Genomic DNA, 25,961 nt, shown 5'->3' on the forward strand with positions numbered 1-25,961 from the left:
AACCAGTTTAGCTGCTCGTAGTCGTTCAGGAGGATTCTTTAGAAAATAAACAAGGCAAAGACATGTGGCTTGTGGCTCTGAAGAACCATCAAGTCTTCTATAACCACGTGAACCTGCTTAGATTTTCACCACAAAAACATTTGATTCTCTACCATGTGTAGAAAGTAAGGCTGTCAATTTAACATGTTGATTTAATGCAATTAATTGTGTACATGTACAGTATATATATATATATAAAAAATAATCTTAATTATGTCACAGTTTACTTTATTTTGCTCTCCTCACTTACATAAATGAACAATAATGTCCTGCACCCACAAGTAAAAATACAGTACAGTCCAAAAGTTTGGAATCACTAAGATTTTTAATGTTTTTAAAAGAAGTTTCGTCTGCTCACCAAGGCTACATTTATTTAATTAAAAATACAGTAAAAACAGTAATATTGTGAAATATTATTACAATTTAAAATAACTGTGTACTATTTGAATATATTTCACAAAGTAATTTATTCCTGTGATGGCAAAGCTGAATTTTCAGCATCATTAATCCAGTCTTCAGTGTCACATGATCCTTCAGAAATCATTCTAATATGCTGATTTGCTGCTCAAGAAACATTTATGATTATTTTCAATGTTGAAAACAGTTGTGTACTTTTTTTTTTTCAGGATTCCTTGATGAATAGAAAGTTCAAAAGAACAGCATTTATCTGAAATACAAAGCTTCTGTAGCATTATACACTACCGTTCAAAAGTTTGGGGTCAGTAAGAATTTTTATTTTTATTTTTTTGAAAAGAAATTAAAGAAATGAATACTTTTATTCAGCAAGGATGCATTAAATCAATCAAAAGTGGCAGTAAAGACATTTATAATGTTACAAAAGATTAGATTTCAGATAAAAACTGTTCTTTTGAACTTTCTATTCATCAAATAATCCTGAAAAAAAATATTGTACACAAATATTTTGTACAATTGTACACATTAAATGTTTCTTGAGCAGCAGATCAGCATATTAGAATGATTTCTGAAGGATCATGTGACACTGAAGACTGGATTAATGATGCTGAAAATTCAGCTTTGCCATCACAGGAATAAATTACTTTGTGAAATATATTCAAATAGTACACAGTTATTTTAAATTGTAATAATATTTCACAATATTACTGTTTTTACTGTATTTTTAATTAAATAAATGTAGCCTTGGTGAGCAGACAAAACTTCTTTTAAAAACATTAAAAATCTTAGTGGTTCCAAACTTTTGGACTGTACTGTATATGTATATCAAAAATACCAAAAATGCCTGAAAGATTTTTGGTTTGACTGTATTATATATATATGTGTGTATATATATATATATATATATATATATATATATATATATATATATATATATATTAGGGCTGGACAATTATGGCCTAAAATCAAAACCTCGATTAATTGAACATTTTACCTCGATTACGATTAATGATTATTTTATTTCTGATTTTTTTTTTTTTTTCTTATAGTTCACTGACAAGGTTTGTACTGTAAATAGCCTATGATTGACTATTAAGGTGGGATATTTTTTTTCCTGTTGAAAGAGTGATCTGACATCATAGCTCACTATCAGCAGTTATTTTATCTATGGTTTGTAACATTTCTTACAGGTTTCTGCTCGTTGTAAATCAGATAAAGATAAATTAGCACAGTACCAGTAGTGATTGCGTGTGTGAATTAGTCATACCGTCTCTCTATTACTTGTGAAGCTGTGGGTTGTAAATAGTTCCTTCAAAAGTAGAAAAAATAGATGCTATAACTTTTGAGTTTCTAAGCTATTTTAGTGATAAATCACAGGACAGCGCTGACAACAAGTTTCTGCGTTCCTCTGTGTGCGCGCGATCTTCACGTTTTGCGCAGCTGTTTGTATGAGTGTTCGTGCCACATGCAGCTGCTCGAGCGCGGCATAGATATATGTATATATCTATGCGAGCGCGGTAGCTCGATATAATAATACACATCCGATCGTCTAATCGCTTGAATGTCCAAACCATAAAACAAATACAACTGACAAAGTTTAGTCAAGACGCAAGGCTCACCGCTTGCGCGCCATCACTATGTGTTGAACCGGCGTTCACCTCCGTGTTTTGCTTTTATGCCACTGACTGGACTGGGCGGAGTCACGTGGCTACACACGCAGTTATGTTTTTAAGGGGGAAGTATTAACAGGATTAAAAAACCGAAATAACCGACATGGGAAAATTACGTCGGTTAGAGGTTCTGAATTTCGGTTTCGATTAATCGTCCAGCCCATATATATATATATATATATATATATATATATATATATATATATATATTTATATATGGGCTGGACGATTAATATATATATATGATGATATATATATATATATATATATATATATATATATATATATATATATATATATATATATATATATATATAAACATCACTTTTTGTAATTTCATTTTTTGGTATACATTTTTTTGTTGTTGTTTGTAATATTTTTGACTGTCCTAAAGCACAAAAATACCATAATGTGTTTGCAGAGATTTAGGAAACAATGAAAAACAATGCAACAGCCAGTTATTCTACTTTGAAATGTGAGTTCCGTGTCGGAATGTCCGTTTTTGTTGTGGTCTATGTGATCCCGCCCCCTGCCAATTTCACCTAATAGTATTTCAACACCCTGGGTTGCCAGTTTGCAGAAAACACGGCTTATTGCAGCCATGGAAGCAAGCAAATTAACTAGGTCAGAGGTCGCAGATTCTACTTGACCTAAAAAGCCTTGGCGATAAAAACATTGCAAATGAATACATTAGCTGATCAGATTACAGTGCAAGGCTCCTTCCATAGTCAATTGTGCTCATTCTGGCAACCCGCATCAAAAAAACCCTTTCCGATATTTTGAATTTGGACTGCAGTACCCATTTCAACCACTAGCTGTCAATATTAAAGGGGTCCTTGATTATGATTTCACTTTTTTTTTTTTTTTTACTTTATTTAGTGTGTAATGTTGCTGTTTGAGCATAAACAACATCTGCAAAATTACGAAACTCAAAGTTCAATGCAAAGGGAGATTTTCTCTTTTACAGAAATGGCTTTTTAAGGACTACAACAAACGGCTGGTAGAGACTACAACAAGCTTCTTCCCAGGTTGGTGACATCATAAACCCCAAAATTTACATAAACCCCACCCCCAAGAACATACATAAAAGGGGGTGAGGCCATGTTGAGCTACTTTAGAGAAGAGGAAGAGTTGTTGTAGTAGAGTGTTGTTATCATGCCGTCATTTTATGCCGGACTGCTTCACAAATGAGGGTCAATTCAACACTTGATTTGCACAAAAGATTAACATGATGGCACATGCTAGTGGATGCGTTGAATCAACTCCACAGCAACTACATAAATTTATCCACTAACCATTCAGAAACGTCCAGTTTCATTCTAAAAGTTGTAACTTCTTCCTGAGCCTCTCCATCAGTGTCGACTCCAGTTTGAACAATGTAAGGCTGAACACCGTTACTGACAATCCTCATTTTGGCTGCGTGAGATTCCCCAGCTTTGTTGTTGTTGTGCAACCGAAGCACAAGCTGTTAAAGCTCTGGAAAGGGGGCCGGGAGCAGCAGCTCATTTGCATTTAAAGGGACACACACACAAGCGGCGTGTTTTTGCTCACACCCAAATAGGGGCAAATTTGACAAGCTATAATAAATGATCTGTGGGGTATTTTGAGCTGAAACTTCACAGACACATTCTGGGGACACCAGAGACATCTTGTGATTAATTACATCTTGTGAAGAGGGGCATAATAGGTCCCCTTTACATACTGTACATTTATTTTATTTGAATAATTTATCAGCATATCATGCAATTATTGTTTTGAACTGATTGACAGCCCAAATAGAAAGATATTAACAGCCTTTCTTCCAATCTTCAGTCCTAATTAATCCAAAACGTGCACAAGTTCACAAAACTATGAGGTTATGTTGCCCTTGTATGACCTTAAAAGCAAAACTGTGACATCACATTTGTGACAGATAACTATTTTGTTTTATAAACGAGAATAATAGATGGTCCGTAGATTACCTCTCGACTCAAGCGAGAATTCTGCATCACATTTCTAAACACATGCTTCCTGCCTAGCGCATAACATCTGTCTGAGGGTAAATTTGAGGTTTCCATGACCTCAGTGTGTTGCTCTTAGTTGCTATGATGTTTCAAGGTACTGTGGCAAACACCCCTGTAACATCGGCAGAAATCCAGTCCCAGTGGCGTTTTCCACTGGAACCTTTCAAGCACCATATACATGATATAACTAGAAAATATAACAAAAAATATAATTTTTTTGTCATTAACTTTAAAGGATAAGTATTTATTGTTTTATTGCATTTAAGGGCGTGTTCGCACTTTGGTTAAAGTAAGCGATTGAATAAGTGTGAACGCTGTTGTCCGAACCCTTGTGACCAAGCTGAAAAGATGGGTCTCAGTCTTCCAATTAAACTCTGGTGTGGTTTGACATACATGAACGCAACACGGACATCTAAATGAACCAAAAACAGCATGTGATGCCACAAGTTGAATCTATGTTGCCCATTACAGGAGTAGATTTACAGTTTCCTTGCAGCATATCTTTGTACGTGTGCTTAAAGGGATAGTTCACCCAAAAATGAAAGTTCTGTCATTAATTACTTACTTCATGTCGTTCCAAACCTGTAAGTAAGACTTTTGTTCATCTTCAGAACACAAATGAAGATATGAATGAAATCTGAGAGATTTCTGTCCCTCCATTGACAGCTACACAACTACCACTTTGATGCTTCAAAAAGTTCTGCTCATTGAGCAGTTTAGTCCAAATTTTCTGAAGAGACTTGATCGCTTTATATGATGAACAAACATTTTATTCACATAAACATTCATCAATGAACACATAAGTTGTGGTAAACGGAAGCTCAAGCATGTTCACATGACGTGCGAGAACCAATGAGGTTCATTCTCGTGTGTTACGCAGCACGTTTGAGCTTTGTTTGTTCTCGTGCATCAAGCATGTTTGGTTGAGCTTCTGTTTATGTTCGCTGATCAATGTTTATGTGAATAAAAGCCTAAATTCATTCTGTTCATCATATAAAGCGATCGAGTCTCTTCAGAAAAATTGGACTAAACCGCTCAATTCATATGGATTAGATTTAAGATCTCTTTATGACCTTTTTAAAGTTTCAAATCGGTAGTTGCACGGGCCGTTAAAGAAGAGACAAAAGATTTCATCAAAAAGATCTTCATTTATGTTCCGAAGAAGTCTTGAGTAAACATGAGGGTGAGTAATAAATGACAGAATTTTCATTTTTGGGTGAACTAACCCTTTAACGAAGGAATTCCTGCAGCTGTTTTAAAGGTGCCCTAGAATGTTCTTTCACAAGATGTAATATAAGTCTAAGGTGTGTCCTGAATGTGTCTGTGAAGTTTCAGCTCAAAATACCCCATAGATTTTTTTAAATAAATTTTTTTAACTGCCTATTTTGGGGCATCATTAACTATGCACCGATTCAGGCTGCGGCCCCTTTAAATCTCGCGCTCCCTGCCCTCCAGAGCTCTCGACTATAATACAGTGAATAAACAAAGTTCACACAGCTAATATAACCCTCAAATGGATCTTTACAAGATGTTCATCATGCATACTGCATGCATGCGTCGGATCATGTGAGTATAGTATTTATTTGGATGTTTACATTTGATTCTGAATGAGTTTGACGGTGCTCCGTGGCTAAAGCTAACATTACACACTGTTGGAGAGATTTATAAAGAATGAAGTTGTGTTTATGAATTATACAGACTGCAAGTGTTTAAAAATGAAAATAGCGACGGCTCTCTTGTCTCCGTGAATACAGTAAGAAACGATGGTAACTTTAACCACATTTAACAGTACATTAGCAACATGCTAACGAAACATTTAGAAAGACAATTTACAAATATCACTAAAAATATCATGTTTTCATGGATCATGTCAGTTATTATTGCTCCATCTGCCATTTTTCGCTGTTGTTCTTGCTTGCTTACCTAGTCTGATGATTCAGCTGTGCACAGATCCAGACGTTAATACTGGCTGCCCTTGTCTAATGCTTGAACATGAGCTGGCATATGCAAATATTGGGGGCGTACATATTAATGATCCCGACTGTTACGTAACAATCGGTGTTATGTTGAGATTCGCCTGTTCTTCAGAGGTCTTTTAAACAAAAGAGATTTATATAAGGAGTAAACAATGGTGTTTGAGACTCACTGTATGTCATTTCCATGTACTGAACTCTTGTTATTCAACTATGCCAAGGTAAATTCAATTTTTGATTCTAGGGCACCTTTAACTCCTTTACACATTTTATAAACTCTTTGCAAGTTCTAAGATGGTAAAATTAACACCATATGTAGCCACATACAACAAGCGCATTTAACATAGCATTTTTTGGTTGTTCTGTGACTTCTGTTGCAAAATATACATCATAAAAGCTGTCCAATGAGGTTGTGAACTTATCCTTATCCTTACACCTTTTGTTTTGTATCTTTAGGTTCAGTGTTAAAAAAGACAATGCATGAATGCTAAGCACAACAAGACTAAATAATATAATATAACAATAATAATATAATTATAATAATAATATAATTTTCTTTTTTGGTCCACACCAAATAAACCAAGAGAAGCTAACTACAAATGTAAACACACCCAAACATGTACAACTTTAGGACCTTGCACTCAGTTGAAAATTTACATACAAACCCCAGAGGCTCCAAACAACCAAACACAGACTCATGCTGTGACATGTTCTTGTTATTGCGTTATAGCCTACTACTGCTGTATAACGTCATTGCACAAATGAATGAGTTATTTGAAAAGGAAGTAAAACCCTTTTATGTGAAAAATATGGATGAGATCACAATAATATGTATAAAGTTCCCAAGACTCTCTTTTATAGCCAAGCAGTTCTGTGGAAGTCTATAAAAAAAAAAAAAAAACTGTGAGGAAGGGAAGAAAATACAACCGAGATCAGAGAACACACCTTCCCGTTGTTTCTGTGCTTAATAGGGCCCTAAAGCACAGACTAACAAAGTCAACAAACAAACTCCTCCTCGAGCAGCACAGTGTGGGAGAGACCACCAATGGACTTATACAGTAAAACAGAGGACCACAGGACCATGTGTTAGCATTGAGGGTCCCCAAGTATGAGGATATCCTAAGATATTCCCTACTATCTCCAGAGGAACAGCTGAAACAGAAGAACAATGTTTCCAAAAATGGTCATGATAACAGAGACCCCAGCGCCGTGATATCTGGAGAGACAAAGTGACTGGAAAGGATGGCCATGTGACCAGCTTGCCAAACAATTTTGGAGCTTGTCAGCTTCACATAAATATTCCCCTGCGGTAATTTGTTTAACCGAGCATGTGCTATATATAATCTTCTCTAAACCACCATGATCTTGACTGAGGGAATTTGGCTTGGTCTTAAGAAAATATTTTATTTTAATGTCTATTTTCAAACACTGGACTTCAATTCTGAAATGAAGATTTCTTGAGCAATGGTGTGTAAAAAACCTTTACCAACAAATGAAAAATCTGTCATTTACTCGCCATCACATCATTCTTTCTTTCTTATGTGGAACAAAAAAGAAGATATTTTGAAAAATGTTGATAACCAAACAGGTGCCCATTAACTTTCATTGCTTTGACACACACAAAAATGACAACTTTATTTTAAAGAGGAACAGGCATGTAGGTTTGGAATGACATGAGGGTGAGTAAATTAAAGCCAAAGTCCCTTTAAGCCAAGTCATTTCACTCGGCGGCCATCTTTGAAACACCTTTCGGGCAGCAATTTCAGTCATGCAAGTGCAGCTCCTATCTCTTTAAATGGGGAAACATCGATTTCTCCAAAGCTGTTCACCAAGCTTACGAGTAAATTTCATATTTGAAATCACCAATCAAATCTGACAGCAATTGTCTCATAATTTTACTTTCTTGTCCTCAAATAGCATAAAAAAAAAAAAAAAAAGCTTAATTTTTCGGCTAGACCAGCCAATGCACATATGCATGCTTCTCTAAACACTCGCTGTGTCCACAATCGAATACTTCCCTACTATATAGCATGCAAAAAAACTGAATGCCTACAGAGAAGTATGTCCGAATACATCATATTTGGATAAAAGTAGGTGAAAAGTACCCGGATGACCTACTACTTCCGGCGAGATTCTGAAGTGCGCATTCGATGGACACTTTAAGGCCACGGGAGGGGATTTATGAATGGAGGTGAACTGATGCTGGTAGGCCACATGATAATGACAACATGGCAGATGTAGTACGTCCAGATTACATTCATACGACACACATTCATACTATAAAGAAAGTACTTTTTAACAGTCGCAAAGTAAGTTCAAATTCAAATGTAGTACCTATTCAGACAATATGCGATTTTGAAAGCACAAACTGACTAACGGCTAACGACTAACGCTGATCAATCAGCGACTGGCCCTTTCATTTGTAAGGCGGGACTTATTCCGCCATATTGCGCTCTGCACTTTCTACCATTCATAGTAATATGAGTGCACTGTCTTTGTATATCTAAAGTCTTTGGTAAAGCATTGCTCAAAGCTAAATCAGTGCTGAGCAGTTTGGAAGCATTAATAACATGTCAAGAAGATTTACGCTAGTTTTCCACCCTCGTTTTTATGTTCCACTCTCTTTCAGCATGAAGTCTTAGTGGCTTTGGCTGTCCATACAGAGGCAGTATGGGTATGAGTATGATTCACCACAAATCATGTACGTTTAATCTATTTGGCTTTTTTTATATCATTCATTTAATATCTTTAATACCCTTATTTTACGAACTTTCGCTCTCAGTTTAAGTGAGCATCAGATGGTTTACTTAACATCTGTGTGGCCGCATGTGTGCGTGTATAAACACAGAGAGTGCAGTGTGGGAGGGGGTTTGTGGAAAACTTGGTTAATGGCAAAAAAATGAAAAGTCCCCACGCCAAGCGCACGAATAACAGCTGCTTTTACTGTGCATTCCCATGTATATCAAATAAACACCAGTTTGAATTTAAGAGTGAAGACAGAAAAATGTGTAACTGGCAACGTATTGCTCTGACTCAATGAATACGGTTAACCGTCGGTCAGACAATAGGACATAAAAAGAGAATATACACTAACATCCAAAAGTTTGAGGTCGATAGGATTTTTAAAATGTCTCTTATGCTCACCAAGGCCTCATTTATTTGATCAAAAATACAGTAAAAACAGCAATATTGTGAAATATTTTTGACATTTAAAATAACTGATTTCTATTTAAATATATTTTAAAATGTAATTTATTCCTGTGATCAAAGCTGCATTTTCAGCATCATTACTCCAGTCTTCAGTGTCACATGATCCTTCAGAAATCATTCTAATATGCTGATTAAAATTGCTGCAACAGACCTAAAGTACTGATGCAAAACTATGAGAAAAAGAATTTCTCATGTTACCATCACAAATCCTGAGATACCACCGGTTTTAATAAGACATATTCTCAGGGAAACCATTACATACATAAGAACAGGAAATGATGTTGTACTTACGTAAAACCGTGATAAAACTCTGATTATCCAGCATGACCCATAATCCAAAGCCCATGATTACAGCTCCAAAAATCTACAGGGCAAAAGAAACGGGCATGAATAAACACAAAGAACATGTTGCATATGTGTGTTTGTCTCCTTCTGGACCCGTTTGGTTCCTCACAGCTGATCTTAGTTTGAACTGTGACTGGACTGTGGATGAGAACACCGTGTTGCCATTAACATACCCCAGATAACTGCTAAAGAGAGACAGCAACTCTCCACAGAAATGAGCTCTCATGCATTCCAGCCACAAAGTTCAAAACTAATGGATCCAAGGTGTCCTCTAAATGAACTGAATCAGAGAAGTTTAATTTCCTCTTGTCAGGGGGCAGTTCCTCTGTGTCAGTCTGGCGTCTGTGGCTTCGACAACTGAGAGTTGTCCTCTATGCCACTGTGGAGAAGGAAGCAGTAAAACACCAGGCTACTGTACAATTAAAGGGCCTTCCGGAGGGAGAATCAGAGACACACACACTTTTCATTAGCCTTTGACCTTTTATAACATGTCTAGCTGAAGGTTGTAGAAATGCAACCGAGAGAAAAGCCCTGCTTCCTCATCGAGCTTAAACTATTTCCTAACAGGGCTTTCCAAAATATCACACTGCTCTGGGTATTTTTGTTTTTGCCCAAAAATAACACAAATACATACACATATATATATAAATCATCATTTTTGTATACTTTTAAAATGTCTTTAATATTAGTATTTTAATTGTATAATAATAGTATTTAGTATTTTAATAATGTACTTTTTTATAAATGACACGTCAAAAAAATGTTTTTTTAATTTCTCCTCTAATTAAATAAAAAAAACAAGTACCGATACTACATATGTCAGCCGATACCGATAGCCGATTATTCAGAATGATATCTGCCAATACTGATAGAGTTTGATTTTCTTAAGGAAAAAAAAAGCTCTCCCAACTAATGCTGTAAACAATTTGGTACTTTACTATTATATTAGAGGTTAAAATGAACAAAAGAGCCCAAACTATTATATTTAACTGTTATTTATTTTCAGATATAATAATTACACTAATAAAAACTGAAATGTCTGTATACAACTCAGTCACACATAAACTAGACAACTCTGTTGTCTTTGACCAATTTATTCCAACATACATATATATAATTAACAGTAAATAAGCTCCTTTCTAGTGTTTTTATAGCTAACTAATGAACATTTGATAACGTAAATGAGGTAAATGCAATGTTAAGTGACATTGTTTTCATGTTCGTTTTATTGACGTCTTTCCACGTTTGAAAGAGATTGACCGATATTGATTTTTTTTTTTAAAACGATACCAATTATTTGCATGTTTATGTGCCCAATAACCGATATCTAGAACTGATATTTATTTATAGTTTTATTTTTGTTGTTTTTGACAATTATAACAGCACTGAACTAAAAAACTGTATTTTTTGCAGTTTCACTCCCTCCTTACATACAAAACAAAATACACTTCTACATCAATAAATAGTCTGAAAGAGTGCAAAAAATTACCTATATATATATATATATATATATATATATATATATATATATATATATATATATATATATATATATATACATATATATATACACATACACACACACAGTAAACTGTCACTAAAGTGTCTTTTTTAAATACAATATTTGATAAGGTAAACAAACAGTTCCATTTATCGGTGAATCCGATATTACAAAACCGATACCCGATTATGAGAAAATGCTTAAATATCGGGAAAATGATATATCAGTCGATCTCTAGTTTGAAACTGATTGAGCCATTAACCCATAAAGACTTGAGCTCCGCGCTGCTTCTTGAACGAGACGCTACAGCGATCCGTCACGTCACATTTAAGAGCGTCAAAACACAATTTATTGTTTGGATTTCACGATAAAATTGGCAGAATTTGAAAGATGAGACTTTGTTTCTTATCAGAAGTAACAAAGCACAAAGCTCTTTGTGATAAATGGATAGGAGGCGCGCTACAAATAATGTTTGGTGTAGGGAAAACCCGAAGACCTGGAGACCCTGAACTACAGGGGATTCATAAGGTCAAATAGAGCCTGCTTTAAGGTCACTATTTTTTTTTTTTTTTTTTTTTTTTTTTTCACAGAACTAAATTTAACTCGAGACATTTTCTTCCCACACAGTATGAGTTGTAGTCTGACACATTTGCCACCTCCTTTTGATTGACAGGAAATAATGAGATTTGATCAATGGCTGTTCTTAAACAACCAAACGATTGCTGATAATGGAAATAATTACTTTTTATTTATATTTGGAAGTATTTGTAGCTGGTAACCCTAGCCCTATTTATTAGGGATAAATATCGACTGATTATTGGCCGATACATCGGTGCATCCCTAATAAAAACAGCTCCAAATAAATAAAAAGTAATCTGAAACATCTTAACATTCATTAAAACATCATATTCTTGTTTTCTTCAAAGGCATACTTTTAGTTCCAACAATGTTTGTTATTAATGACAGCTGCCATAGAATGATAATTTGAGCAGTCTATTTTTCTTCATTTCTTTTAGATAATTTTGGCATAAATTGAAGTTTATGCAAAAAGTGTTTTTATAAGCATCAGTGGTCAGAAACATCTTTATACATAAATATTTACATTTTCTTCCAGATTTCCCAAAAGGCTGAGTTTTCAATATTCCACTCTTAATAGTAACCTCCGTTTCAACCTGCATTGTCTCATGGTCGACCTCAGGGATTGACATTAACTTTTTTGCTCCCAGCCACTGTGGCTAGTGGTTTTCCAAAGTTACTAACCACTCAGCATTTTCACTGGCCACAATTTTGACAACAATACAATGGGGAAAAATTGTCATATAGATATTTTTAATATTATCTCATAATTTGGCAGCAGGTATATTAGGCTGCTGTCACTTTAAGACCTGACGCACGGATCCATTATACTGTTACACATGCACTTTCTTTCTCAACTGTTTACGTTCACTTAAAACCTAACTAACGAGTGAGTGAGGGGAGGAGGGTTTGTGTGTCAACTCACTGTTCAAGAGATGAGAGAGCAAAAAAGCACAGCTGCTATAGTGTGTTTATTCTGCAGAAACTGAGTATTGGAAGCTTTCAGTATCAATATGTATTGGAAAATCTATATTTTTGACAACACTACAATGCACTTAATGCCTTTTTAAAAGACTACAATTGAAAAATGTATATATTATACATAAAATTCAACCTGCCAAAGTGGCTATTAGGAGTGACAGCGTTACACGCCAATGCTGAAATCCACCCGCATTTGGCAGGTTGGCGGGTGTTAATGTCAAACCCTGGTCGACCTGAAGACCAGAGCTAATGACAGGGAGCCGCATGGTTAATGAGCTGAGCTCAAGGGCAGAGTTCCTGCTGAGACAGGGAATAAAGGTGTAGGAGTGTGTACACTTACAAAGAAGAGGAGGTTGAACAAGAACAGGAAGTACTTGGTGGCGGCAATGCATCCTTTCCCCATGACTGCTGTTCTGTAAAAGAAAGGAAATATCATCAACACTGAGAGAAATGAAGAACAACAGTTCTGATGGAGACCGGTTTTAAACATGACAAAAGATAATTAGAGAGTTTCCATCTGCACATCGTTAAAAATAGTCAGCAGGTGTAATGTCTAATCTCTCGCTGATATAAAGTGGAAACAACCGTTCTATAAATCACAGCTGCATACCTAGTATAGGTATTCTGGGGTGGTAGATTAGTTTCAGTTCCATTTATGAAATATATTAATATAGAGATAAGCCTTCCATTGGGCTTTTTCAGAACTTTTAGTCTAATGGACAAAAAAAGCTCATGCAGTTTGCATATGAACATGACCGGAGGTCACTTCTGCTCTGACATTCGCAAGACCGGCTGAACGCTGTGAGTGCTTGTTAGAAATCAGGAATGGTGAGAGAACATTGTGCTTGGTACATTTTTCATCTTCGAAACCAAACTTGGGTCTTCAGCTGACCAAGTTTATATCCCGTCTGACATGCACGCTTCCCATAATATTTACGCATTAGGTCAGAAGGTGGAGAGTAGACGGTCTTTTGTGGCTGTTCGAATGCATTTGACCACATGAGTGTTTACACTACGAAAGCAATCCGGTCAAAAGTGTTTTCGACTACCTCTGGAAGTGCTCGAAAGTGGACAAGCTCAAAACGTTTTAGACGCTTGGATTGACGAAAATGCATCTTAATACCAGGTGTAAACAGAGCCATAATATTAATACATTTCAATATCTGATTCTTAAGACTCTTTTGCTTTCATATACAATAAACAATTTTGGATCTGTGATGGGCTGCCACTTGATGTCCAACATAAAATCAAGTTTCTGAAGCAAATCTAGTTAGAACTACTGACTTAAAGCAATCCACAGGAGTAATCTTGACATTTATGTTTTAAAGGGCGCAATAAAATTGCTCTTAAAAATATTTGCGTGCTCTTTAAAGGTTCTCTATGAACATCTATGAAGACCCTGGGAATAAACTGTGAGATTTCTGTGAGGGGGATTTAAAATGTAACCATGAGTGCATGACATTTTCATTTCTCACTTGGACTGTTTCTTTTACTCACACACACAATCCAGTAACCCAAAGTAATAAGCAATATATCAGGATATGAAGCCAGAGAGTCAGAGAGCCAAGCTTACTTGGCTTCATCTCTTCTAAGTACTCCAGGGAGCTATAAACCAGAGTCTGGACTTTTCTGTGCTGAATGAAGTCTTTTTCTCTATTTTATTAATTTACAAAAGAGACTTCACAGAAATAATAACACAGCCAATGTATTTCCCTCTCTTTCCACTGGTAAGCATGTTCACAGTCATGACAAAAATACTGTACTACACAAGATTTGACTCTCTCTTATTCTTCAACCTTCAGCAGTTTAGCCTGAGAAAACAATCATAAATACGGAAGGGGAAGTACAAACGGCAATAAATGCAAGTATCATCAAGTTTCAGAGGATTTGGCTTTCTATTCAGCATTTTACAGCATTAAAAACTCAAACGATTCACATTCACAAAACATACTGCAGAAACCATCAGAAAGAATGAAAATCGAGAAGTACAATATCATCTAAAAGGCCAAAACACATTACAATCTCTCTTAGAATTATAATGATTTAGGTTGTAGCAGGGAGGTTTTGCGATCTGATTTGTACAGCGTGCAAATACAGAGTTCTTTTTCAAGTCTTGCGCTTGAACGGATAAATTCACACAAAAATTGTGTCAACATGCCCGTCTTGTCAAGTATCCTAGCAAACATAGTAGGGTATGTCTTACGTGAACTTAAACACTCGAGAAAGAACGCATGTGTTTTTTTTTATAGTCTATGGTTCAGTATCAGTGTACTGGATTATGTCTTAAAGTGACAGTAGCCTAATATTCCTCCTGTCTGTATGTGTTTTTAATGTTAATCAAACATCAAAAGACAAGGAAATCACTCACTGCTCTTGACTGAATAGCTTTTATAACTTAATTAATAATCTTTATTTAATTTATACAGTGAAGATTATATGCAATGTTGTTTTACACCTGATTAGCTACTTTATTCAATTTCTGTACCTGAAAACTACTGTTAGCTACCTGAAACTCCTGAAAAGCACAGTTTATTTTATATGTATCTTTGCTCTACTGTATTTATTTGTGCGTTTGCTGGTAGTTTGATTATTTGTTCTTATTTTATTTATTTTTATTTGACAGTTGTCCTGTTGTCCCTGAACATAGCACATACCAAACCGCATCGAAACCGAACTGTGAATAATTTGAACCGTTGTACCCCTGATCTCTGCAGTCACTGTCAGCTGCACTGTAACTCAACTGTGCAGATGTCTCCCTTTCTTTGTCAATCACAACATCCCCTCCATAATACAATGATGGCATGCTGCCCCATTACATAACATAAGACAAAAGCTGTCTTATCCTAGGACTTTTAGCACAACACAAAGGGGTATCTGAACACACCCAAGCAAGCTTTACACTGCTGATGTTAGATACTTTCTATGGCTGGGCGGTATGACGATATATATCATTACCACCAAATAAAATGTCTATCGCTAGAGATTTTGCTATATCGCTTATATCGCAGTATGTAAATATATAGCACTACGGACACAATATTATATCTCAATATTATAAAGGGTTATTAAGCACAATAATCAGTGAAAGAGAACTCAATGTGGTGCATGCGCTGACTGACACGCAGCTTATGCGCATGCACAAAAAGCCACGCCTCTCAGCACGTGATTGCGAATTCTGTTCTCTATCATGTCTTATTGCACTTGAATGGTCGAATACTAGGGCTGGGACAATATCGATGCATCGCAAATTTGTGGATTGATTCTCATATTTTTTCGAATGCATCATAATTCTCTCTCGAATCGATTCTGAGCTTAGTTTTTAACAGCAGATGGCGCTCTTGGCTAGTTTTTAATCTGCACATTCAAATGCTCATGAAGAAGAGCGCTCGTGCATTCGGCTGAGTCTGAGATTGTATTTGCACCTCAGAATGCTTTTATGATGCGAAATTAATGTAAACAGCCCACTGCAAACACCCTTGGAATTCGCTTCAACCTTTTTGAACTTTACTTTATAGAAAGTTCAAGTGGTATGTGTAAGGAATTGGAAGCAAGCAGAGTAAGGCTGTTTCTGAAGCACGCAGTGCCATCTGCTGTTAAAAACTAAGCTCAGAATCGATTTGAGAGAGAATCGCGATGCATTCAGAAATCTCAGAATCGATCCAGAATCATTTCTCGATTCGCGATGCATCAATATATTGTCCCAGCCCTATTGAATACATATACAATTATGTCAAAATACCCATCATGCCTATTCATGTAAACACAGCTGGTTATGTCTCAAGTGAAGGTAAACAGTTGGGTGTAAACCAGATATGCATCAGTATAATGGATCATGGATAATGGATGGGTACACAACACAAGTTTGTCTCTTGTGTGAAAGCCACCGGTCTACATCGGGTGTGTCTCATACGTCCTGAAAAGTGAAGCCGCGGGCTCTTTGATCGCCCCCTGGTGGCTGGATGCAGTACAGGTCATAAACCCCGCCCTCTCAATGCAGTCGAATGAGACTTCAGTGAAAACTTAAAAATAAATTCTGCTTCAAATAAAACTTTCTGAAAGATGGTTTTGGTCATTTAAGGTAGTTGTTATCACGCTGATATATATTCAATTGTTCGTTTTTGTGATGATTTAGATTTTAGCTAGCAATTTGTTATAAAAATGGGGCGTGTCGTCATGATTCGAAGTTGATTGACAGCTTGTCTGAGGACTGTCGGAGCTTCGATGGGAGTTTGAAGATGTATTAACTAACTATTAATTTTCGATTTCTTTGTTATTTAACACCAACAAAATGAGCTGTTCAGCAGTAAACTGTACTAACCGACCTACAGGATCTGACGGATCACTGAACTTTTTTCTGTAACATTAAATATGAGCGTTATAAGCTAATTAATAAATGTTATTAGTTAAGATAACACGCCTAACGTTAGCCATGACGGGGAAAAAAAGCAGGTGATCGTTATCTGGCAGTTACTTATTTTTATGGGTATAAAATAATAATTAGCAGGACAAAACTAATGATAGCCTACTCTAATTACAGCAATCGATCTCCTAATGTTAGTTGAACTTGATTTAAAATGGCAGGACCGTTTCGTTTTCTAGTGGCATATTATATTGATTTTATCTACTGAATTTGCTGTTTCAAAAATATTATTGCTCTAGAAACAGAATAGCCTATTATTTTATAGGTAGAATTTTAAATTGTGTATAATTTTTATAGTCTATTTAAAATACATGAATGATGACGCAGTCGTCTGGGCGGAAGTTTGATACCGCGACTCCGCCTCAAGGCTCCACTGACGATTCCTTCTGCGCACGCCCAGGCTCCAAACTTTTTTTTTTTTTAAGTATTGCGTAACGTGTCAGCGCCCATTCATCGGCCCATTTTGGCTTCAGTTCAATACAATGGAAGGAAGCGGCGTCGCGTCGTCCATCTTTTTTTTACAGTCTATGGTCTACATGTCTGGAGCATGTGCTCAACAGAAAACAAATTAAAAGGAGGTGCAGCAAAAGAGTTCAAACATTACTAAGCAAGGCCTCTAGCGTTTGATAGCAATTTAGGGTGATCCTAAAGACCCAAATTACTAGCCAAGTACTAATTCGCCCCTTCTGGGTCACACAAGACTACTATTTTTGCATAACCCTATGATTTCGCCCCAGCCAACATCTTTTATACTCTAAGGGCATTCCTATGGCAACCATAATTGAGGCAGCGTGAATGCTCTACTTAAGAGGGGAAACGGTCTCACGCCCCAGTTACCCACGAGTGTCCCCCTCTCACCCCTCCATCAAGAAGAAGGTCGAGCCAGAGCTAAATGAGAGCCGGGTCTTCAACAGCCACATCACAAGCACTACAATCATAGGGGGAAACAATTATCTACTATAACATCAACTAAATTTCCTGTGCTATATTTATCAACACATGTTAGTTATCCTACATCATTCTCTGCAAAAATTCGCAAAGCAGCCTCCCATAGTTTCGGGGGATTGGAGTGTCTGTTGAACATCTCTGGCTCATTATCGTACTTTGTATTGATGCACTTTTAGGGTGAGTTCACATTTGGCATGTTTGGATCCATTAAAACAAATTCTGGATCGGTTGCTCTGTTAGTGTGTTTCACTAATGGGGTTTCAGACACAAAGAATGAAAACCTCTTTGTACAATATAGGGCTTTCATTTTAAACGTTTGGTTAATTATGATTTCACTTTTTTTTGCTGTTTGAGAATAAACAACATCTGCAAAGTAAAGATGCTTAAAAAGTTCAATGCAAGATATTTTCTTTGACAGAAATTGCTTTTTAAGGACTACAACAAACGGCTGGTAGGAACTACAATGAGCTTCTTCCTGGGTTGGTGACATCACTAACCCTAAAGATTTACATAAACCCCACCCCCGAAAACACACAAAAAAAGGGGGTGAGGCCATGTTGGGCTGCTTTAGTGAAGAGGAAGAGTTGTTGTAGTAGAGTGTTGTTATCATGCCGTCATTTTACGCCGGACTGCTTCACAAACGAGGGTCAATTCAACACTGGATTTGCACAAAAAATTAACATGATGGCACAAGCTAGTCGATGAGTTGAATCAACTCAGCAACTACATAAATTTATCCACTAACCATTCAGTTGTAACTTCTTCCTGAGTCTCTCCATCAGTGTCGACTCCGGTTTGAACAATGTAAGTCTGAACACCGTTACTGACAATCCTCATTTTGGCTGCGTGAGATTCTCCAGCTTTGTTGTTATTGAGCAACCGAAGCATGAGCTGTTAAAGCTCCGCCCTCTTCTGGAAAGAGGCGGGATCAGCAGCTCATTTGCATTTAAAGGGACACACACAAAAATGGCGTGTTTTTGCACACACCCAAATAGGGGCAAATTTGACAAGCGATAATAAATGATCTGTGGGGTATTTTGAGCTGAAACTTCACAGACACATTCTGGGGACACGAGAGACTTATATTACATCTTGTGAAAAGTGACATAATAGGTCCCCTTTAAAGTTGAGATGAAACATAAGTAGTCACATATCTTTTCTTCCATATTGTGACATCTGAGTGTAACGATTTATCGGCGCTATGCATTGGTTGTTGACTGGATATTTAAATGTGGCTGTTGCAATCAAAAGTGGAGGCAGATGAACGCGAGACTAAGTGTGAACGCTGTCATCCGAACCCACAACAAACAATTGAAAAAGTTGGGTCTCAGTCTACTTCCAAAGAAACTCCAAACCAAAAAAAACAAAAACAGGACATGATGAGGAATTCCGGGTGCTGTTTTGACTCCTTTTTACATTTTTTAAAGCTCTTGAGTGAGTTCTCAGCTGGTAAAAATATCATATGAACGCATTGTTTTGGATGTTCAGAAAGTTCAGTTGAAAAATGTACATCATAAAAGCTGTTTTTTTTATTGTTTCTTATCTTTAGGTCTGGTGTTAAAAATGACAGTGTGAAGGCTAAGCGAATCAGGACTAAATGTACCATTTTCTTTTGTGGTCCAGACCAAAAGAACCAAGAGAAACCCTTAATCGACCTACATTTATACTACATGAAATGTGCCATTGACATCAAAAGCATCGTACGTAACCTCTGCGTGACAGAAATCATCACTTAAAGGGCTATGACACTTCATCACTTTTATTAATGAGGTTTCAGATAAAGTATGGAAACCCCTTATTGCAAATAGGACTTTCATTTTAAAGTGGCGATGAAACAGAACTAGTCATAAATCTTTTTTTCCATATTGAGACGTACATCTGAGTGTAACGATTTATCGACTTGGCTCTATGCATCAGTTGTTGGCTGGATATTTAAATGTAGCTGTTGCACTCAAAAGTGGAGGCAGATGAACATGAGACTAAGTGGACTAAATGATTGGAGAAGTGCTGCAAATGAAACAGAAGTATCCACAACCATCCAATCAATTACAGTCAGATTAACAAAATTAAGATCCGCCGTACAATTTTTCTTGTTTAAAAAGCTGTTTCATTCAGATATGTCACAATAGGGAAGCAAAGACCATCACTGGTTTACTTGTTTGCAAAAAGAAATGTTGTTCCACATTAAATCTTTTTTTAGAAAGCCCCCAAACCTAAATTTCCCTTATGAAAAAAATCTGCCAGTTAAGTTTCTGCTGCGGGCCTGTCTTGGCAAGGCAGCTCTCAAACACAGTGGCATCCCATTTTTAGCTGGAGTTTTCCAGCAAGGAAAAATAAAGTAAAAGAAGAGGAACATCTGTATCCTGTCTCTCTCTCTCTCTTTCTCAGTGGGCTCATTCCAGTCAAGACACATCCAGGGAGGTCTGCCAGCCTTTAACCTTTTATAGACCTGAAGAAGCATCCAGTACTTAGCCCAAAGTCAATTCTGACCTATTTTCACATCTGTGTTTTCATTTTTTATGGTCATTGTTTTCAGGCGCCGTTCTGACAGAAAACCAGTGCCCCTAAAATCCCAGAGTATGTTTATTAAATGTTTTTCTGAAAGTTTTCTCAGTCAGGACAAGTACTGCCATGTCAGAGCAACAGAGGAGAATCTTGATAAACAGGTTACCTAACCTTGATATAAGATAACAATACATCTGGTTTGATGGAACAAATATTTGTAGTTAACTCTATATTGTCTCCTTGAGCACTTAGATTTGTCACCCCATTGATTTCCACTAATTTTTTCCATACTATGGAAGTCAATGGGGTCCATCAACTGTTTGGTTAATTCTTCAAAATATCTTCTATTGTGTGCAACAGAAGAAAGAAATTCATATAGGTTTTGAACAACTTGAGAGTGAGTAAATGATGACAGAATTATCATTTTTGTGTGAACTGTCCCTTTAATGAACGTAAGACCAGAAACGTATTTTACTCAAGTACTAAGACGTGAAATGGTTAAAATAGACAGTAGTTGACCTGAAAAAGAAAACTTATTTTATAAGACAGTTTTAACGTTATTGCGTTATGAATTGTGGTTTAACATGTTTCGTCTCAACGGAATAAAGTTTCTCAATTCACCTACAAACAAAGCTAAACTACTAGACGCTCCTTATTTTTAGCAGTTTCGCTGCTCGCTGTTTCAAAACAGACAACTTGATCATCATTAGCTTCTAAACAAGCCTAATCATCATTAAAAATAGCGAAAGCACAGATGCACGTGTGAACGAAGTAAATGCGCGTGTTGACTGTAGAGGCGCGTTTGATCACAGTGAAACAGTTAAACCTGCCAATGCCACATCAGCGAAGATTTAAAGATATATGCACAGAAGAAACCACTCAAAAACTGTTCCACAGAACTAGTTTACTATGATAGAAAACGCGAATAAGGTACAAAGTAAAACAGGACCTTATTTACTCATAAGTTTAGATTAACGTATTGGCACTTCTTCACGCCTGCAGTAAATTGTCACTTTTTTACGATATGTACTGCCATTTTAGATGCAAGGAAACTCATTTACCTCTTTTGTGTCAAGTCAAAAGGAAGATCCGTTGAGCAGATGTCAGTAAGTTCGTTGTCGTACTGCAGACTGAACAAAAAGACGAGTGAAGCAGGAGAACCCCCCGTTTAACCCTTTACTGCCCTCACTGACTGAACACCAATTACTACTTGATAGTTTCCGCCAAAGTCAGAGTTCTGCCACAATCACTAGTTATTGTGCCTACTGTAAAAAATTATAACTGATTTAAAAACAAAAAACTAAAAAGATCTCTTTCAAAAATTGCAAAAAGCTTTCAGGACCATTCTGTCTGTTTTATTGCATTTTTTATGACAGAGTTGGCAAATACCATGTTTCCTCCTTTTTTATTGTAGTAACTGGTATTTCCGCAGAAACACAATGATGGTAATAAAAAAATCAAACAGTTAACCTTCAAACAATCAAACCTTTCCTTTGCAAGGCTAATTTTATAGCATTTTATGTATTCTAAAGGATGTTCACTTTCAAATTAAAATTAGCCCAAGCTTTACTCACCCTCAAGTCATCCTAGGTGTATATGACTTTCTTCTTTCTGATGAACACAATCAGAGATATATTTAAAAATATCCTGATGCATCCAAGCTTTATAATGGCAGTGAGCGGGATCAACGAGTATGTCAAGTCACCTTTATTTATATATCGCTTTTTACAATGCAGATTGTGTCAAAGCAGCTTTACATTGATAACTGGTACTTAATTTTGGCTGCACAGCAGCTATTAAAGAAAATTGTGTCAATGCAGGCAGATCAAAACACTGTTGAATATCAAATGTCAAGTCAAATGTCAAGTGTCCCCAACTAAGCAAGCCAAAGGCGACAGCGGCAAGGAACCCAAACTCCAACAGGTGACATCAGGCAAACAAGTAGTTGTTAAAATGGAGAAAAAAAACTTGGGAGAAACCAGGCTTAGTCGGGGGGCCACAGTGCTTTCGCCCTCCGGCGAACAGTGCTTTGTTACGACTCAGGTTAATAGGATCGCAACATTAATGAGCTGAAGAAAGTGTTTCTATCCACATCCGTCCATCATAAACATATTCCACATGGCTCCAGGGGGTGGTTAAAGGCCTTCTGAAGTGAAGCGATGCATTTGTGTAAAAAAAAAAAAAAAAACATATTTAACAAGTTACAAAAATCTAGCTTCCGCCAGACCACCTTCCGTATTCAACGTATGAAGAAAGTGTAAAACTCTTGCAGTTCACAAAGCTTATGCTACATCCTATGCCTTCCCTATTCAATTTACGGGAAAAGCTTAACTGACGCGATGCCAGCTCCCGTTTTTTTCCGTAATTTGAATACGGAAGCTAGAAATTTTACTTCATAGCTTGTTAAATATGGATAAAGAAGGCCTTTATTAACCCCTGGAGCCGTGTGGAGTATGTTATGGATGGATGGATGGATGAATGTGGATGCCAATTATAAAGCTCGGATGCGTCAGGATATTTATTAATATATCTCCGATTGTGTTCATCAGAAAGAAGAAAGTCATATACACCTAGGATGGCTTGATGGTGAGTAAAGCTTGGGCTTATTTTCATTTGAAAGTGAACTAATCCTTTAAAGGGATAGTTCAGCCAAAAATGAAAATTCTGTTATCATTTACTCACCCTCATGTTATTCCAAACCTGTATGAGTTTCTTTCTTCTGTTGAACACATTCTAAGATTAGAAGATATTGTGAAGAATGTTGGTAATCAAACAGTTGATGGTAGCCAGTGACTTCCACAGTAGGAAAAAAAAATACTATGGAAGTCAATCGCTACCGTTTGATTACCAACATTCTTCAAAATATCTTCTTTCTACTTCAGTTACTAAGAGCTTGAGGGATTCTTTGCCCACCAACTGATGAAGTCTGATCCCATTACTATTACAAATGATCAGTAAAGGAGTTATTTATTGTATTGACAATACTGCCCCCCTCAGGTCAAAAGTGGAAAAATCAGTTTTTTGGCCCTGGCACAAAATGACCATTAAAGATCACTAATCATATCAAAGTGCGAACAAGTGCTAGTCAGGTGAAATCATTTGAAATCACACTTAGATATAACATCAAAATGTAAATAGTTGTTGAAATAATAGATATAAGTAAATTTTAGTACTAATACAAGTGCTCAAGGGGGTACAAATTCTAGGAAACGCTACAAAATAGTCTCTGGAATGTGTTTAATACATTATAAAGTGCTAAGGTCATTACAAACAGAGGTGTAAAAAGTACTCAAAAATGTTACTCAAGTGAAAGTACAAGTACTGAGTGAAAATTTTACTCAATTAAAAGTAAAAGTATCTGGCCAGAATCATACTTGAGTAAAAGTAAAAAAGTACTACATTAAAATTGTACTTGAGTATTAAAAAAGTAAAAGTAACAGCAAGAACGAAAACTAGAGATTCTTGTTTAAGCTTTTAATCTCTAAAAACATGAAGTGAATGAACCACATACAAAGTTTTATCCTCCTTTAGAACTGTTTGTGTTTAATTGTATTTAATTATCAAACTATAAGACTACTACCTAATGCCAGTATGCAACATGCTACTCAAAGTTGCAAAACCTTGGATTTAACTTAAGTAGAAGCTGATTTTCAAAATTTTGAGTGTCAAGCCTAACTCTTTTGGGGCTAAAAATCAATCCTGCAGTGCCTGAAACACTGGTGTCTGAAACACAGGCCAGATATCCATCCAACTCTTTGCTGGCTTCATGTGTTGTCTGTTTCAAAGAAGTGAAAACATCTTCATCATCAGATGAACTGTTGGCCATGGGTGCTCTTGATTCTGTGGCTGATTTTTGACTTCCTCCATTTTCTTCCACTGACTGTTATACAGTGGGTAGGGAAAGTATTCAGACCCCCTTAAATTTTTCACTCTTTGTTATATTGCAGCCATTTGCTAAAACCATTTGCTCTGCCATTCCTCCTTGCAGATCCTCTCCACTTCTGTCAGGTTGGATGGTAAACGTTGGTGGACAGCCATTTTTAGGTCTCTCCAGAGATGCTCAATTGGGTTTAAGCCAGGGCTCTGGCTGGGCCATTCAAGAACAGTCACGGAGTTGTTGTGAAGCCACTCCTTCGTTATTTTAGCTGTGTGCTTAGGGTCAATGTCTTGTTGGAAGGTAAACCTTCGGCCCAGTCTGAGGCCCTGAGCACTCTGGAGAAGGTTTTCATCCAGGATATCCCTGTACTTGGCCGCATTCATCTTTCCCTCGATTGCAACCAGTCGTCCTGTCCCTGCAGCTGAAAAACACCCCCACAGCATGATGCTGCCACCACCATGCTTCACTGTTGAGACTGTATTGGACAGGTGATGAGCAGTGCCTGGTTTTCTCCACACATACCGCTTAGAATTAAGACCAAAAAGTTCTATCTTGGTCTCATCAGACCAGAGAATCTTATTTCTCACCATCTTTGAGTCCTTCAGGTGTTTTTCTAGCAAACTCCATGCAGGCTTTCATGTGTCTTGCACTGAGGAGAGGCTTCCGTCGGGCCACTCTGCCATAAAGCCCCGACTGGTGGAGGGCTGCAGTGATGGTTGACTTTCTACAACTTTCTCCCATCTCCCGTGATCTTTGGGTTCTTCTTTACCTCTCTCACCAAGGCTCTTCTCCCCCAGTAGCTCAGTTTGGCTGGACGGCCAGCTCTAGGAAGGGTTCTAGTCATCCCAAACATCTTCTATTTAAGGATTATGGAGGCCACTGTACTCTTAGGAACCTTAAGTGCAGCAGAAATGTTTTTGTAACCTTGGCCAGATCTGTGCCTTGCCACAATTCTGTCTCTGAGCTCTTCAGGCAGTTCCTTTGACCTCATGATTCTCATTTGCTCTGACATGCACTGTGAGCTGTAAGGTCTTATATAGACAGGTGTGTGGCTTTCCTAATCAAGTCCAATCAGTATAATCAAACATAGCTGGACTCAAATGAAGGTGTAGAACCATCTCAAGGATGATCAGAAGAAATGGACAGCACCTGAGTTAAATATATGAGTATCACAGCAAAGGTTCTGAATACTTAGGACCATGTGATATTTCAGTTTTTTTTTTTTTAATAAATCTGCAAAAATGTCAACAATTCTCTGTTTTTCTGTCAATATGGGGTGCTGTGTGTACATTAATGAGGAAAAAAATTAACTTAAATGATTTTAGCAAATGGCTGCAATATAACAAAGAGTGGAAAAATTTAAGGGGGTCTGAATACTTTCCGTACCCACTGTAATTTCCAGGTCAACAAAGAGTATAGAACCCAAGAGGCAACACTCTGATACTTTTTAGGCAACAGTCACTAGATGGCGCTCCGGTAGTGCGGCCGCCATTATGGGG

The 25,961-nt window shown here is 36.9% G+C and overlaps 1 protein-coding gene across 2 annotated transcripts in view; it reads right to left on the reverse strand.

The window, feature by feature from the left end:
- Positions 1 to 21,839, reverse strand: part of cd82b (CD82 molecule b) — a 37,332-nt gene extending 15,493 nt beyond the window's left edge. Inside the window, exons 1-3 of one of the 2 annotated variants that reach the window (XM_048168619.1) lie at positions 21,647 to 21,839; positions 13,053 to 13,125; positions 9,601 to 9,673 (exon numbers count right to left, since the gene is read on the reverse strand). In XM_048168619.1, the coding sequence (XP_048024576.1) occupies positions 9,601 to 9,673; positions 13,053 to 13,115 (136 nt within the window). In that variant the 5' untranslated portion in view covers positions 13,116 to 13,125; positions 21,647 to 21,839. Of the gene's footprint in view, positions 1 to 9,600; positions 9,674 to 9,827; positions 10,104 to 13,052; positions 13,126 to 21,646 lie in introns of those variants that run through there. The other variant, XM_048168620.1, reaches the window with a different exon arrangement.
- Positions 21,840 to 25,961: the final 4,122 nt, after the last annotated feature.

Source organism: Megalobrama amblycephala, linkage group LG19 (genome assembly GCF_018812025.1).
Source record: "Megalobrama amblycephala isolate DHTTF-2021 linkage group LG19, ASM1881202v1, whole genome shotgun sequence".
Lineage (NCBI taxonomy): Eukaryota > Metazoa > Chordata > Actinopteri > Cypriniformes > Xenocyprididae > Megalobrama > Megalobrama amblycephala.